General features: G+C 38.6%; 2 protein-coding genes across 2 annotated transcripts; one reads left to right on the top strand and one right to left on the bottom strand.

Annotated features, from left to right (window-relative positions):
• The first annotated feature begins 2,417 nt into the window (after positions 1–2,417).
• Positions 2,418–6,033, top strand: ormdl2 (ORMDL sphingolipid biosynthesis regulator 2). The gene is made up of 4 exons (XM_020617736.1): positions 2,418–2,524; positions 4,205–4,378; positions 5,050–5,201; positions 5,414–6,033. The coding sequence occupies exons 2-4, from the start codon at positions 4,205–4,207 to the stop codon at positions 5,547–5,549; spliced, it is 462 nt and encodes a 153-aa protein (XP_020473392.1). The 5' UTR covers positions 2,418–2,524; the 3' UTR covers positions 5,550–6,033.
• A 1,820-nt stretch (positions 6,034–7,853) lies between these two features.
• Positions 7,854–13,830, bottom strand: nemp1 (nuclear envelope integral membrane protein 1). The gene is made up of 9 exons (XM_020617842.1): positions 13,709–13,830; positions 12,011–12,141; positions 11,647–11,863; positions 11,485–11,557; positions 11,308–11,401; positions 11,096–11,210; positions 10,371–10,596; positions 9,878–10,054; positions 7,854–8,663 (listed from the first exon to the last, which is right to left on the bottom strand). The coding sequence occupies exons 1-9, from the start codon at positions 13,806–13,808 to the stop codon at positions 8,501–8,503; spliced, it is 1,296 nt and encodes a 431-aa protein (XP_020473498.1). The 5' UTR covers positions 13,809–13,830; the 3' UTR covers positions 7,854–8,500.
• Between the last annotated feature and the right edge of the window lie 288 nt (positions 13,831–14,118).

Here is a 14,118-nt window from a genome sequence, read left to right as displayed (position 1 = left end):
GTAGAAGATAATTATCTAAGAATGTAATTATGTAAGAATGTTAATCTGTAATAATTTTTTAGTATATCACTAGCGTGGTGTAGAACAAAATTATCTATGTAGAAATACTGCTTGCAAACCAATGATGGTAAGATGATGTTATGGGGTAGGACTAGATAAGTCTAACTTCTTCCTACTCCGTTCAAGCATGTACTAGGTATAAGCAAATTGATAATGCATTTGTGGATATGTGTGAAATTATGTGTGTTGACATATTGACTGTCTTTACATGTTTGAAAGAATAAAATCAAATCAAATCAAAAACACAAGTGGTGATAATGAGAATAGCTGGCAGGTGTGTGGAAGAGAGAGGAAAGAGGCAGGTGAAACCGAGCAAACCTGACAACTGTACAGTTTATTTGTATGAGGCTGATGTAAGCAGAAAGGTCAGCATGTTACACTGAGTCCTCTGTAGTGTCACATGAACAAAGATGTTAAAGATAATCTAGAGGGACCTAATAAGTACAGCTGACATTTTCTGACCATTTACACAATGAAAGAATCCTGGCTTTAATAGTGTTTACAACAGTACAAAGTAGCACTAAGCACATAGTGTAGCTGAGCCTAAAGAAAATGTTGTTAATTACAAACTGAAATGTTTTAAAATTTGACCTGATTATAGAAAGCAAGGGGATCACCAAACAGACTGTCAAACAAATTCATGCGTGTGAATTTCAGTACCGAAATGTGTGCCAGTCAGTCTTGGAAGATGTCGACGTGTTCACTGGCTAAGTGAAATTTTTGACCTGCTGTTTGCGGTCAACAGCACCAGAGTCAGTAGGATTCATTCTCTTCTTACCATGAATGTCTGTACAAAATTTCATGGTAAATCATCCTGTAGCTGCTGAGACATTATCCACCATAAAAACCAGTAGTAAAGCACTTGTTTAAACAAACTTAATTCAAGGTCCGCTTACAGCATTGCTCCTGAGCTTTTCACCGTTCAGTTGCTCGGCTACAGGGTAGCTGCAGATGTTCAAGCTTTTCATGATTCTGACATTTCTCTAACTTTTCATTAGTGTTAAAGAAGCCGATCTTGGTAATTTCCTGGAAACAGCACGATCTATAAAAATATACAGTATTGTGCAAAGGTTTTAGAGTCACAGAGCAGCATCAGAACAAAGAGCACTGTAACAGGTGCTGTACATTTAAATAGAAAGTGTTAATATAAGTATGCGTTTCAAGAAATGACTGACACAGCATGCCTTAGTTGCTCAGCATGTCCCACACATGTAATCCGGGGGTCAGTATTAATGTGACGTTTACATCACTTCCTTATTTCACTTCTTTGCACACTGCTCATGCAATCAGCACGTACATATACAAAAAAGGGCCATAGTTAAAGGTGGTGTTCTACTGGACTACATTATATTTAGAGGTGTTCCTAATATTCTGACCCTATAATGTAGCCCAGTACAACACCAATCCATCTTAAAGTACTATAAAGTAGCACAGACATGAGTAAATAGTCCATTTGGTTCAGGTGTGGCATTGGCGCTTCAGTGAACATTTAGTGTATGTGGAAAAAGTACTTAGTACTTAAGTAAATGTAAAGTAGTTATACCACAATGTAGAAATGTAATACTGTGTTAAAATGTACATTCAAAATGTTGTGTAAAAATAGAAAAGTGTTTGCATCTAAATATACTTAAGATACTAAAAGTAAAAGTACTTATTATTCAGAATGCCCCATTTCAGAGTAATATATGTGCAGATCCCTTTATTGTTGCAGCTGGTAAAGGTGGTGCTAATTTGACTTGCTTTGCTGGGTAGTTTGTGACTTTTTCATGCCAATCAATAGTCTTAAACTATATTATTACATCATAATTCATTTTTTGATTCTGTTTCAGTATTAGGCTATGAAACCTAATCTCCAAGGTAACAAATGACTAAAGTTAAAATAAATGTAATACAATTCCCACAATAATTGTAACAGAAAACTGAGATACTGGAGTAAAACACAAGTACCTCAACAGCGGGTCCCACTGTCACCGTGTAACCTCCCAAACCACCAGTTGGCGGTATTGAGCAACTTGCTGCTTTGCACAGCTGAACGAGAAGAAGACGCAAAATTACACTGGGCCAAGGCACATAAAGATGAAATTTGTACTTTAGACCTATTGGAGGTGTTTTCAAACAGCGGTTTACTCTTACAGAAAAAAAAGACCTCGTTGATTTTTCTATATGTGCGTCCGGTTTGTTTGCCCATACCTTCTGTTGTGTGGGAATCGAGCTTTTGTATGGAAATTAACGGTGATAAACTATTGGCTCCATTTATTGTGGCAACCTGGGAATTTCTTAGAAGACAGCAAAAAATAAATGCCGCTTTTCCCTTTACCTGTCATTGTTGAGGTCAGGAGCAGACAAGCTGCAGTTTTTTTGACAGGTGTCCGCTGCAGCAGAGGAACCAGCCCAGTAAAGCTGACGAAGGCGGAGTTAGAGGGATAAATAGGAACTTCCTTTTGAGCTGTGACAATACGGGAAGGTAAAGTTTGCTCTGTTGAAATGTCAAGTTTTAAGCCTTGAAATATACTACCGTATGGGCCAGACTATTTATTCATGATGTAATCGAAGCAATCAATGCCCCGTTGCATTAATATGTCGTCTGTCGGCCTTACAGCGTGATTACTGTAACTTGGCACTAATGCTAACATTAGCATGTTAGCCTATGAGTAGCAAGTGTTAGCTAGTTTGCGAATGTAACATTTCTTGTCCGTAACTGTCAGACTAAAATTAGGACTGTGTGAAAGGGTAGTGTCATGTTATAGTACAATGCATCATAGTTGTGCGTAAATTCAACTTTTTCATTGTTTTTGCCCGGGTTAGTGTGTGTGAATGGTGCAGCTACAGCTATCTTATTGATGTTGTTAGAGGAAGCGCTTGTTTAGTCACTAGAAGGAATTCCGTCGGGCGGAGTCATTTCGTCAGAGTTGGGTGTTTCTTTGTTGTTGTTGTTTTTAAAGTTTCTTTTCATCATTCACACCGTGTAGTACTCAAACAGTGGTCCATGGACCCAGTGACGGTCCATTTTATAATACAACTATTCTGGTAGTCTATAGGTCAATAGTAAAATAAGTAATCTCAATACAGCTCGGTAAAACACAATACTTCTAATACTCCAGTCCTCCTGACTCAAAAGACAGCTATTCCCTTTATATTGCTATGTCATTGCTTTATCCTGTAAATGAAGTGAGCAGTGGGGCTTTTACATCGCCACAGCTGCCCATTATAATTTGTGAACTGTTTTGGGGAGTGAGCTTCCTACCTGTACAAGCTGCAGGGAATGCAGTTGGAGGGAGGGTTATCAGTTTTATACGTTTTCACAAATCTGCCCTAGGTAACAGTTTAACTGGCTTGAGTAAGTCCAATATACATGACCCAATGATTGTGTCTCAAATGCAAATATGTAGCAGTGTAATTTTGGACCATCTCATCTACTGTGTGGAAAGTAGCCGTGCACTTTAACACAGATGAGAAGCTAACACATGGACATTCACAAAACCAACCAGTCTTCATTCTTAGTCTTTTTAAGCAAAATTGGAAAATACAGTTTGAAAACCCTTCTAATGTAGTATAAATCCCACCTTTTATGTGCTGGTAGGGTGATTTTGTTACATTAGGACAGAAAACAAAGCTGTTGTCCTGTTTCCTACATCCCCTTGTATGGGACAGTCTCAAATGGAGATAGACATTGTGTCCTGTTGGGGAAAAATAGAAAGGGGATTATAAGACAACAGTATAATTTTACTTATTAATTAAACGTTTACTTTCCCAATTAATCATTTGGTCTATGCATAGCAGGCTATGTGTTGGGTCTGGTTGAAGATTGTGCTGCTTGTTGTTTCATTGTTGTTGTACAGCTGTGCAATGACACTAAAGGCATTCTTCTAATTCTTGTACACAAATGTCTAAATGTAGTTACAAATGTCCATCACAATTTCCCAGATTTCAAGATGACTTCTTGTTTTGTCTAATGAACAGTCCAAACTCAAATGTCTGTTTACAATTACATAAAACAACAGGAAACTTGAAAAATAAAAACAGAAACTGGACATATAGCATCACAGGGAATAATAATAAAAGGTCCGTGAGTGCTTCTTGAAACTGCAGACCTTTGTCTTCAGCATCTTGAACTCATATATTTTTGTCTCTGTGTGTATCCAAGATGAATGTGGGCGTAGCTCACAGCGAGGTGAACCCCAACACGCGGGTGATGAACAGCAGAGGGATTTGGCTCACCTACCTGCTCCTGACCATCGTGTTGCACATTGTTCTGCTCAGCATTCCTTTCATCAGTGTGCCGCTCGTCTGGACCCTGACCAATGTCATCCACAACCTGGTCAGTTAATATGGCAATATGATGTTATTTGCCATGTAATAATGTTAATGCCGTATCTTTCCTATATAGCAGAGGTTGGCTCTGTCTAAAAGTAAAAGAAAATATCTCATTTGTTTTATCTGTACAAAAACCAAAGTTTAAAAACACCAAGTTGCTGGACTATTTCTTGGCTGCTTTAGAGGTGCTGGTGGGTGGATTTCATGGGCTGGAAATGTGGACAGAGCTACTGCAAGCCCTCGGCACCGCCACTCAGCCAATTCCGCCCAATGGCCACTTGTGGTACTGCAACAAAAAAGCTGCAGAAGGACCAAAAAATTATTTTCTCTATAGACCAAAATGATAAAACTGTTGACAGGACACCTCAGAATTCAAAGTCAATTATTACTCTTTCCATTGTGTATATTATGTTCTTTGGTTTTATCATCAAAGATTAAAAAAAAGCAATTTCATTTGCTGAATTGTTGCAGTGGTTTATCAAAATATTGTGGCAAGTCAATACATACACAGGGTGACACTCTGGATAATGAGAATTTAGGTAAAAATCCTTCATCCTGCTGGTTGGAGTGGATTCTCATGAGGCAGCATACACCTGAACCTGCTTCAAGGGAAACCACTCGGTCTTTGTTGCTGATAGTATTGTGTGTATCTGCTGTGTGCTCCATCCTCTGCAGGCGATGTACCTGTTTCTACACACAGTGAAGGGCACTCCCTTTGAGACACCAGACCAAGGCAAAGCTCGTCTGCTCACTCACTGGGAGCAGATAGACTACGGTGTCCAATTCACATCGTCACGCAAATTCCTCACCATCTCTCCAATTGTTCTGTAAGTGTGTTTGGTACACACACACACACTGTGTGCTATTTATTTATGATAATATTGGCAGATTTAGCAAGTTTTTTAATTCATGGGGCCTTAATCTCAAACCGTGGCAGACAGCTGTTAACAGCCATGTTTGTCATATATGTTTTTAGCAACAGAAATGTTGATCCTGCCATGTTGACACTACATTTACACTATTCTTTATCTTTCTGCAGGTATATTCTTGCCAGTTTCTACACAAAATATGATGCCACACATTTCCTAATCAACACAGGCTCCCTTCTTAGTGTCCTCATCCCCAAGTTGCCTCAGTTTCACGGAGTACGGATATTTGGTATCAACAAATACTAACTGAACTGACTGAACACTGGATTTTACCCACCTACACTGGACTCCAGTTCTTCTGTTTGTACTTAACTATTTCATATGTAGCCTTTGAGGAAAAGAGAATGTTCAATTGATCATGTCTGCACAGACTATGGAGCAATATATGGAAGATGAAGCTTGTGCTGCCTCTTGCAGCATAAAAGTAAAAGCATTGTTTGTGAACGTATTCTCCCAAATGTTTGTTCGTCAAAAGCCAGAACAGCATATGAACTGTAGAGGTTTCATATGTGAGGTGTCTACAATATTATTCTCTCACAGATGTAGCTTTTCTGTTATTAACTTCACTGGCTGTACGCCTGTGCAGCTCTCAGTGCCAAGTAGTCATGTTCTAAATGACAGTTTCAATTTTATTTTTTTCCTTGATACTTTTACTATGAAGAATGTACGTGCAGCATGCATTTACACACCTACAATAAACAGTGCAGGCTTTCTGTTGCTATGATACACATAATTATCTTTGATCTGGAAGCTGGGTGTCTTTCCTTCTTATAAAACATGCAGTGCCAGTTGTCTGGTGTGCTCGCCTGGTCATCGTAGCTTTATTCCATATGGTCAAGTAGACCAGCTGCCAAATCCATATTGTGTGGAGGTTTGTAAGAATCGGTAGATCACCTGTGGGCCAGTTTGTAAGCTGTGGGGAAGTCCAGACACTTTACATGAAGTCACCATAGGGGGGCTGACACATCGTTTGCAGTATGCTCATATATATCCAAGGGATTCCCCCCTTCTGTGTGCAGTGTGGTTGTGTTTGCATTATAGTGAGGTTTCCCTGATGTTGACGCATGGGGAAAGTAGTACAAAGGAAACGTGTGTCGGTTGTGCCAACCTAAGCCTGGGAAACACATGCAAATCATGCTAGCTGTACCAACTGTTTCAAATGTGTTGTGCGATCATTTGCAACTGTTATTGAGGAGTTCCCTGCCTCCATATGCTGGAAGGACAGGCACATTCATGTAGGTGGTGGGATGCAAGGGGCAGTTGGACTAAAGGTCACAATGTCCCCAAGATATCAGATACAGCTCACTGAAACTAAAGAGTGGGAGAGAAAAGATGAATACTGTGTTTTTTCCTCCAGTATATTGAAAGCTGCCCGAAATAAGATAACACTATCGTGTTTGAACAACATATTAGGTTGTCCACTGCAGTTTTTCCCAGTTCTGCTTTCACATTTAATTGAACATAAACCTTGATGAGAGGCACTAGATATTGCAGCTGGCTGATTTGACACACATGCAGTTGAAGATAATGTCAGTCATCTCTTTGTTTTAACTTTCAAGCCAGATTGACATGGAAAGATATACTAAAATAGATTTCAGAGGTGACAGATATGATAAAGGTCAGAAGTTTCTATTTCTCTGAAGATGTAGAATTCCCTGAGACTTACTGTATATCGTCATGTTTTAACAGAAGATTTAAGATGTAACAGAGGCCAAAAAGACAGTTAAACCAAGAAAAAACACTTGCTGGACTCGGGGTTTTCACAGTAAAATACTGAAGGGTAACCGAAGGGGGGACGATGACCTTCATATTGCTGATTTTTGAGTAATTCCTTCCCCAAACAGATTCAGACTGATTACTGCACCAGGTAAAATCAAACAGCTTCTGCAAATCCTGTCTGACTTCAGCCCTCTTCTCTTAGGAAAGTGGACATCCCACAGATTCTCCCACTGCTTAAATCATTAACCAATCTCTTGTGCTATCTACTGATGAACCTAGTGAGAAATGTGCAAAAATATCCCAAACTGTCATTTTCTTAAATGAGTGGCTGTTTTGTATCACTGTCCACTAAATATACTGGGGTTTTTTTTGGACATTCTTTGGGTAATTTGAAGACATCACCTTTGAATGTAATGATTAACAGAAATTGTAAATATCTTAAGTTCAAGATCTATGACCGTATGCCGTATTATATGGTGTAGATAGTTGAAGTAAAGCTAATGTTAGCTACTTAACATACTGTTGGGTAGTTTAAGCCAACCTAGAATAATGCATTTTATTTTTTAAACTGATATTTTCTATGTAAAACATTTACCTACAGTATCTGCCTTAAATGTAAGAGTAGAAGTGAAACAGAAATGCTCAAGTACAATTTTGAGACAGATTCTTATCTTAGTAAAAGTCTACGAGCACATTATGAAAGATAAAACCTCTGCTTTTTAGGTTTCCAGTGCATTATACAGTTAACCAAAGCCATGTAGATGTGTAAACACCCCACAACCTTGTAGCTTTAATATTCTTTACAATGATGCCAGTACATGTCAGAGCTCAGTTGTATCGTTTATTCAGAATACTTTGGAACACTTTTTTAAAATTAATTTATGGTCATTAAAAACAAACATAACCAAATCATTAAATCCCTGAGCAGAAAGCTGAAGTAACTTCCACTGTATTGTGCTGCTCTTCTGAGCCGAGAACCTGTTAATAGTGTGTAAGAGATGGATCATCTGCAGTGAGAGGACGGAAAACAACATTGTGAAAACTAAAATGTTTTTATAAGCTATGGAATAAGACACCGCAACGCAAACTTCCAGCACACAGTAAAAGTTCCTTTGCTTTGACTTCCAACTGGCCTCGCTCACTGTCAGCATATTTATAACCTCTATTTTAACACAAGCCTTTGTTCCTTAAAAAAGGATCTGGCTTTAATGTACATTCAGTCCTTTAATATTTTTATGGTAATAACAGATCTGACCACACTAGTCTGCCTGTGACCGCCAGTGATTTGTTGAAAGCCCAGATACAAGGTGGTGCCTTGACTGAAATGACAATCCAGGCTTTTCTTGATCCAACCTCCACAGTACGTTACTCAAGTCACACTGGGCATTTGCACTGAAGCCACGAGGCCTTGTTCTCTGGCCACCTTTCTGACAGGTAATAATAATCATTTCAATTTTTATGCAGCTCAGTGTGTTCTCTCACTCTGGTGCCATCACAGGCTTCACAGCGTCGTCATCGTCCTCGTCATCGGTGTCAAAAAATTCCTCCTCAAAGAGAGATCCCTCAAAACTAAATTCTTGCGCATGGACAGACACCTCGTTTGGCATCAAGTGAGGAGAGCCTTCAATAAAATCAGCAAACCTGTGGATTACAGTCACAGTATCAGCAACACAGGTGGTTGACCTAATCTTGTATTTAAGAGTACCTACATGTAACACATACAGTAGTGTACTGGTGTTTATAACAGAAGGCTATAGAGTATGATCGTACTGTCACAATACAAGTTGCTTTGGCAATGCCCATCAAGTTTCTACGTCGTGGCACAAGTTATTTTTTATTTTGGACAGACTGACATTCATATGGCTTGGCACGTACACATGCAACTTGTAGAGATCATTAGTCTTCACCAGGCTGACCAACAGCAAAAATGCACCTGACAAAAACAGGCTTCATGTAGACTCATCAGCGTTTATATGTATGGATTTACTAATTTTATTATTTCCCCGTGTTGCTACAAAGGATGGGGGAAGTAAAATCAGAAAGCCCAGTGACAAGAGATTCAAGTAAAAAGTTTCTAATACATAAACAGGCTAACAGGTGACTTACATGATTTAAGCAGCTGCCTGTGATGATTATACTTCAAATGCACCAAAGGAAAAAATAGACTCAAAGTGCAAACAAAAAAAAAAGGGATCCAGGGGCGATGTCTCGGAGACGGTGTGGATGGACACATTTGATAGACTGGAAGTCTCTGCTGTATAAAAAGTATGCACCTTCGTATGTTTTTTATTTTTAAGTTTAATATTAGCATTGCTACCGACGGACATATTGCTACTGACAGTTTAGCGAATGTATCGAGTAAGTGCCATAACTAGCGATAGCATGCTATGTTAGCTAACGATAACAGTAGCTAAAATGCTGGTCAGTTAGCAGGTGTTTAACCGAGACTGGGACCGTTTTCGTTGAAATGTCAGAAGGAGATTTGGGGTTCAGGTGTACTTTTGCTACAACGATGCATTAGAATTCAACAGTTAAGGGGAAAGTTGATCCATCCATCCAAACTTTAGCTAACTGATTACGGCTTATCCCGGAGAGGCCTGCGGTGGGCGCACATTTGATAGACTGGAAGTCTCTGCTGTATAAAAAGTATGCACCTTCGTATGTTTTTGTTTTACTACACAACATAGATTTGATGTCCTCTTTTTGGACACTGATCGACAGATATCACTGTCAAAGTGAAAAGATTTTAATTAATATTTGTTGGCATAAGTATTTACCCACATCTGTATGACCAGCTCTCTATTTCAGACATCTTTTAACTTGAACAAATCATTAAAAAAAAACAAACCACACACCTTTTTGGGGACTGAAGCCTGGATACTGTCTTCCATGGGCTGAACTCTGGGCTGTTACAGTGCTTCCTCAGCTCTTCTAGTGCACGTCGAGTTTCTTCCTCCCCCTGCTTCTGATACTCCTCCTCAGTCAACAGGCGTCGCGGCTCTGGCTTCCAGTGAACATACCGTCTGACTTTCCTGCACAACAAATTTAAATATGAACTTAATATGATTACAGATACTAAAGGGAAAATTAATATACAGTACCATGGGCTTTTGCTATGTGGTACTTGATTAGTGCTATGAGCTTCAGTACTTCATGCAATGTCAATCTAGATACATCAACAAGGCTGAAATAAGAGCATCACATATCAAAGAACAAACAACTTGTGCACTATTGAGAAAACTGATACATAACAAAAGAGTCATGAATAGCACACAAACTGAGGGGATCTTCAGTTTAATATAGTGCAGTAGTCTTACGCCACCTTCTGTTTGCACTGCCAACACCCACCTCCATGCAGCAACTGCCAGAGAGACCGGGTAATCCAGATTTTTGGAGAACAAAGCTGCCACAATGATGGCGAAAGCAACTTGCTGAATCTGAATTCCTAAATAAATCAGGAGCAGTCCAAACAGCTGCAGCGTCCATGACAAAATGTTAATGTTCTTCTCATCCACCAGAGGACCATAACGGTAACACACAGCAAAACTGATGAATCCCACCACTGCTACATAACCTGTCAAAAACCAGAAACACTGATTAGCACAGTATTAAAGAAGCGCTATTCTAGTGGAGAGTGCAACACAAAGTCTGCATGGTGAATGTGCCAAGTTATTTACAGGCTCTGTCAAAGTGCCACAGCAGTATTCTATTCTCTGTTCTTTTTTATACATTTTATTTAAAAATTAAGTATATTGTATTTTCCCTCTTACTGTACAGAAAATGAACCAAACCGTAGCTTTCGTGTACCGTTACAGCCCTATAATGGGCATTTTTCGTTAGGTTAGGACACTTAATTGACAAAACAGTTTATTTGTGAACTATGAAAATACCTAGCAGATTAATCAGTAATTAAAACAGGAGATGTTTGCTTACATGCTCAGAGGTTTTAAAATAGCTATTTAAGATGCACATCAGCAGCGGTGAGCATTTGTTGAATATTAAGAGCCTTGCTTTAGGTTTTCAATTCCAGGAAGTTACCGTGTGCATAAAGTTTGTGTTCACAGAGTCAGTACCTAATGCCATGTGCAAGTGTTCTTGCAGAATTATGCTGAGGTTCCTACAGACGAGCTGGATGGCGTACACAGAGAATGACCAGCCGCCAAGAATCAACACATAAAAAGGGCTTTTCTGTGGAAGCAGCAAACAGAAATAGTACATTGAGCATAAAACCAAATTGTTTTGACCCATAAACGTATGCATACTCGAGGACAATGAAATAAGTTACCTTTGGCAAAAAGCGTGCCAAAATGAAAAAGAGGATGATAAGAGAGGCGATCATGCCTGTGCTCACACCAGCAGAGTAGAAAAAAACCTGACTCCTTCAAATGAAGGGAAAACAGTTAATAAGGATTCATGGCCCCGTAAAATCCTGACAGTGGGATGTTAAGTGAGACAGAAATACCTGCTGAGTGAATCTGCAAAGAGGAACAACAAGGCTCCAGCAATGAACACCAAAAACAGGTAGATATCAAACTCTGGGGGGGGACGTACAAAAAACAAAACATCATGCCAGCCAAGTAGCATCTGTCGGCGATCAGAAAATGTAACTTGTTCTTACACTTACTGCGAAGGGGTTTGATGGTGTACTCAGTCTTGTCAGCAGGATCGATCTTGAAGCACGTCTTCTTGCTGAACAGGCCGATATTAATAGTGGTTTCATTTTGCCGTTCACGTAACAAGCTTTGAAACCAGCCCCAGAAACTGAAGTGGTCCAGCTCCTGCAGCTCCTCCTCTCCTTCCACAGTTTCCATTTTAAATACATTTGAGCTCCACACTTTGACCTGTTAGACACCTTCAGTTATTATGGGTCTAAACAACTGAGTTTTGCCTCAAGGAGAATTAAGTGCCTTAAGATACAACAATAACTGCTGACAAATTAAATCTTTAAATACTTTCAGATTTGGCTGATTATCATTCATGCAACTTACCTGAATTCTTGCCCATGTTTGCCTCCAGGTTGGCGTTACTGAGTTTCTGTAGCAGAACCTGTTGGGCCCTCTTTCGACATACTCCTCTCCATCAAGTAAATCAATTACTGGAGGTTTGTTACCTGGGTTTCCTAAACACAGACACAAATACTGAATACTTTGCAACATCCCTGTCATGTCTGTGGCACTTGGGACCACGCTCATTGATTCCTATTAAGAAATAAATCTTTAAAATGGTCAAAATGTATAGTTTAACATAACACAAAATTTCTACATTAGCTATGCATTGTAGTTTTTTTAAGCAAAATACAGAGCAAAGCTCAAGCAGGAGTGAAAACTAAATATATTTGGGACATTTTTCTTTATTATAATCAATATTTACTAAATGCACTATTAAATATTAGACTTAGATTAGTTCTGCACACAGGGTTAGGCAATTTTTCAAAAACACAGTCAAAATATTTTATTATTGTTAATAAGATTTTGAGTGGCAGTTCATCCAAAGTCCCCTAGAGGGTGGTTGGTAGTCCTTTTAACTGAGAAACCACAGAGATCAAAACCTTCTACAAAAAAACAAGTACAATAAATTCTTCCTAAAATGTTACAGTAAATCGATTTCTGTTAAAAATTATTTTAAAACAATACATTTTTATATTTATCAATAAATCATGATGTGGGATTATTTGGAACACACATGGGTTTAAATTGTACCAGGATTTTAACTTTATTTGTAAAATAAATGACAAGTTTTAGAACACTAATGAACATTTTCAAATGAGAGATTAAGGTTCCATTTTACCTACAAATTATTCTTATAAATCAGGTCAACATACAGGGAAAATATCCAATCAGATTTTGGTGGGCACAGTGGGAACAATTACACACTCATTTCACGTGTTCCTGGCCAATACATTCAGTAAAAGAAATAACCCACGTTTATCAATAATATTTTAACCTTACAATTTCATTTTGAGTGGAAGTAAATTATCATAACCTTGATTTTATGTGCAAGTTAAAATTGCAATACAGGTAAATATAGTCTGCTGTATTTAACTTAAAAACTATATAATAGGGGTAGCCAAACGTCTGCACACGGTATCTCCCAATCTCTCTATACACAGTGCAGGTTGCTGCGTTTCTGTTTACCTATAAACTTTTTTTTTCGTTAAACATTTAGGTTTGCTAACCCAATAACATCTGCAATTAGGCCACAAGACTGAAATATCAGATGACAGTCTGAACAAAAACGGAATATTTAATATACAAAGGTGGTGCTCTTGTATTTCACCTGCTTTGTATTGTTTAAAGATGTATTGTGATTTACACCCTCTTTGTTCCCTTCACACTCCGTTTCATATCCTACAAACATCTGCTGCACATATAAAAATCAAGTTCCGGCTGAGCGGACACACTGGACTTATACATAGCTCGTTATATCAACATGAGAAAGCGAGCAACATTAACCATAAACTTTGACAGATTAAGTATCACATTTATTCAGAAACAAGAATTAGACACCAGCTAGCAATAACATACTGACACAAAGGTTTAGCATCAAGTAACTTCAGTAAGTGTACGTTACAAACATAAAAGCTAACGTTAACATGAGTTAGCCTAGACAACGGTATTTGTTAAAAATATGTAACGTTATCCTATAAATTAAATTCTCTGTTATTGCAGCGTAACACTATACTTTACCCGTGGTCTGGTGTGATATTTGCGGTAAACACAAAAGCAGCACCATACATTTAACACTCGTGAAAATGAAACTGCTAATCATTTTCATGTATCCCGCCATGATGAGAGCACCAAATCTCTCCTCTTACACTTCGTCCCGCCCCTTCCGTCTCCTTCTTCTTCGCTGGTGTTTTACAGCGGTTGGCATCTTTAGCGTTGCATTACCGCCACCTTCTGTTTCTAATCCACGTCAACACACCGTTACTCTATATTAAGCTAAATCAGGTCAGTTGTCCTCCAATAATCAAACAGAAACCTTCTTCCCTGCCCACTACATCTATATTCTAAAATACTTTTCAAGATAATTTCTGATTATCCTAACTTCTGTAACTGAGTAATCATTTCCGATCTTTCATCTGCATATTTCCTGA

The sequence above is a fragment of the Monopterus albus genome, unplaced genomic scaffold (genome assembly GCF_001952655.1).
Source record: "Monopterus albus unplaced genomic scaffold, M_albus_1.0 scaffold194.1, whole genome shotgun sequence".
Lineage (NCBI taxonomy): Eukaryota > Metazoa > Chordata > Actinopteri > Synbranchiformes > Synbranchidae > Monopterus > Monopterus albus.
Note: the sequence above shows the minus strand (reverse complement) of the source record. Positions and strands in the feature narration are given on the sequence as shown.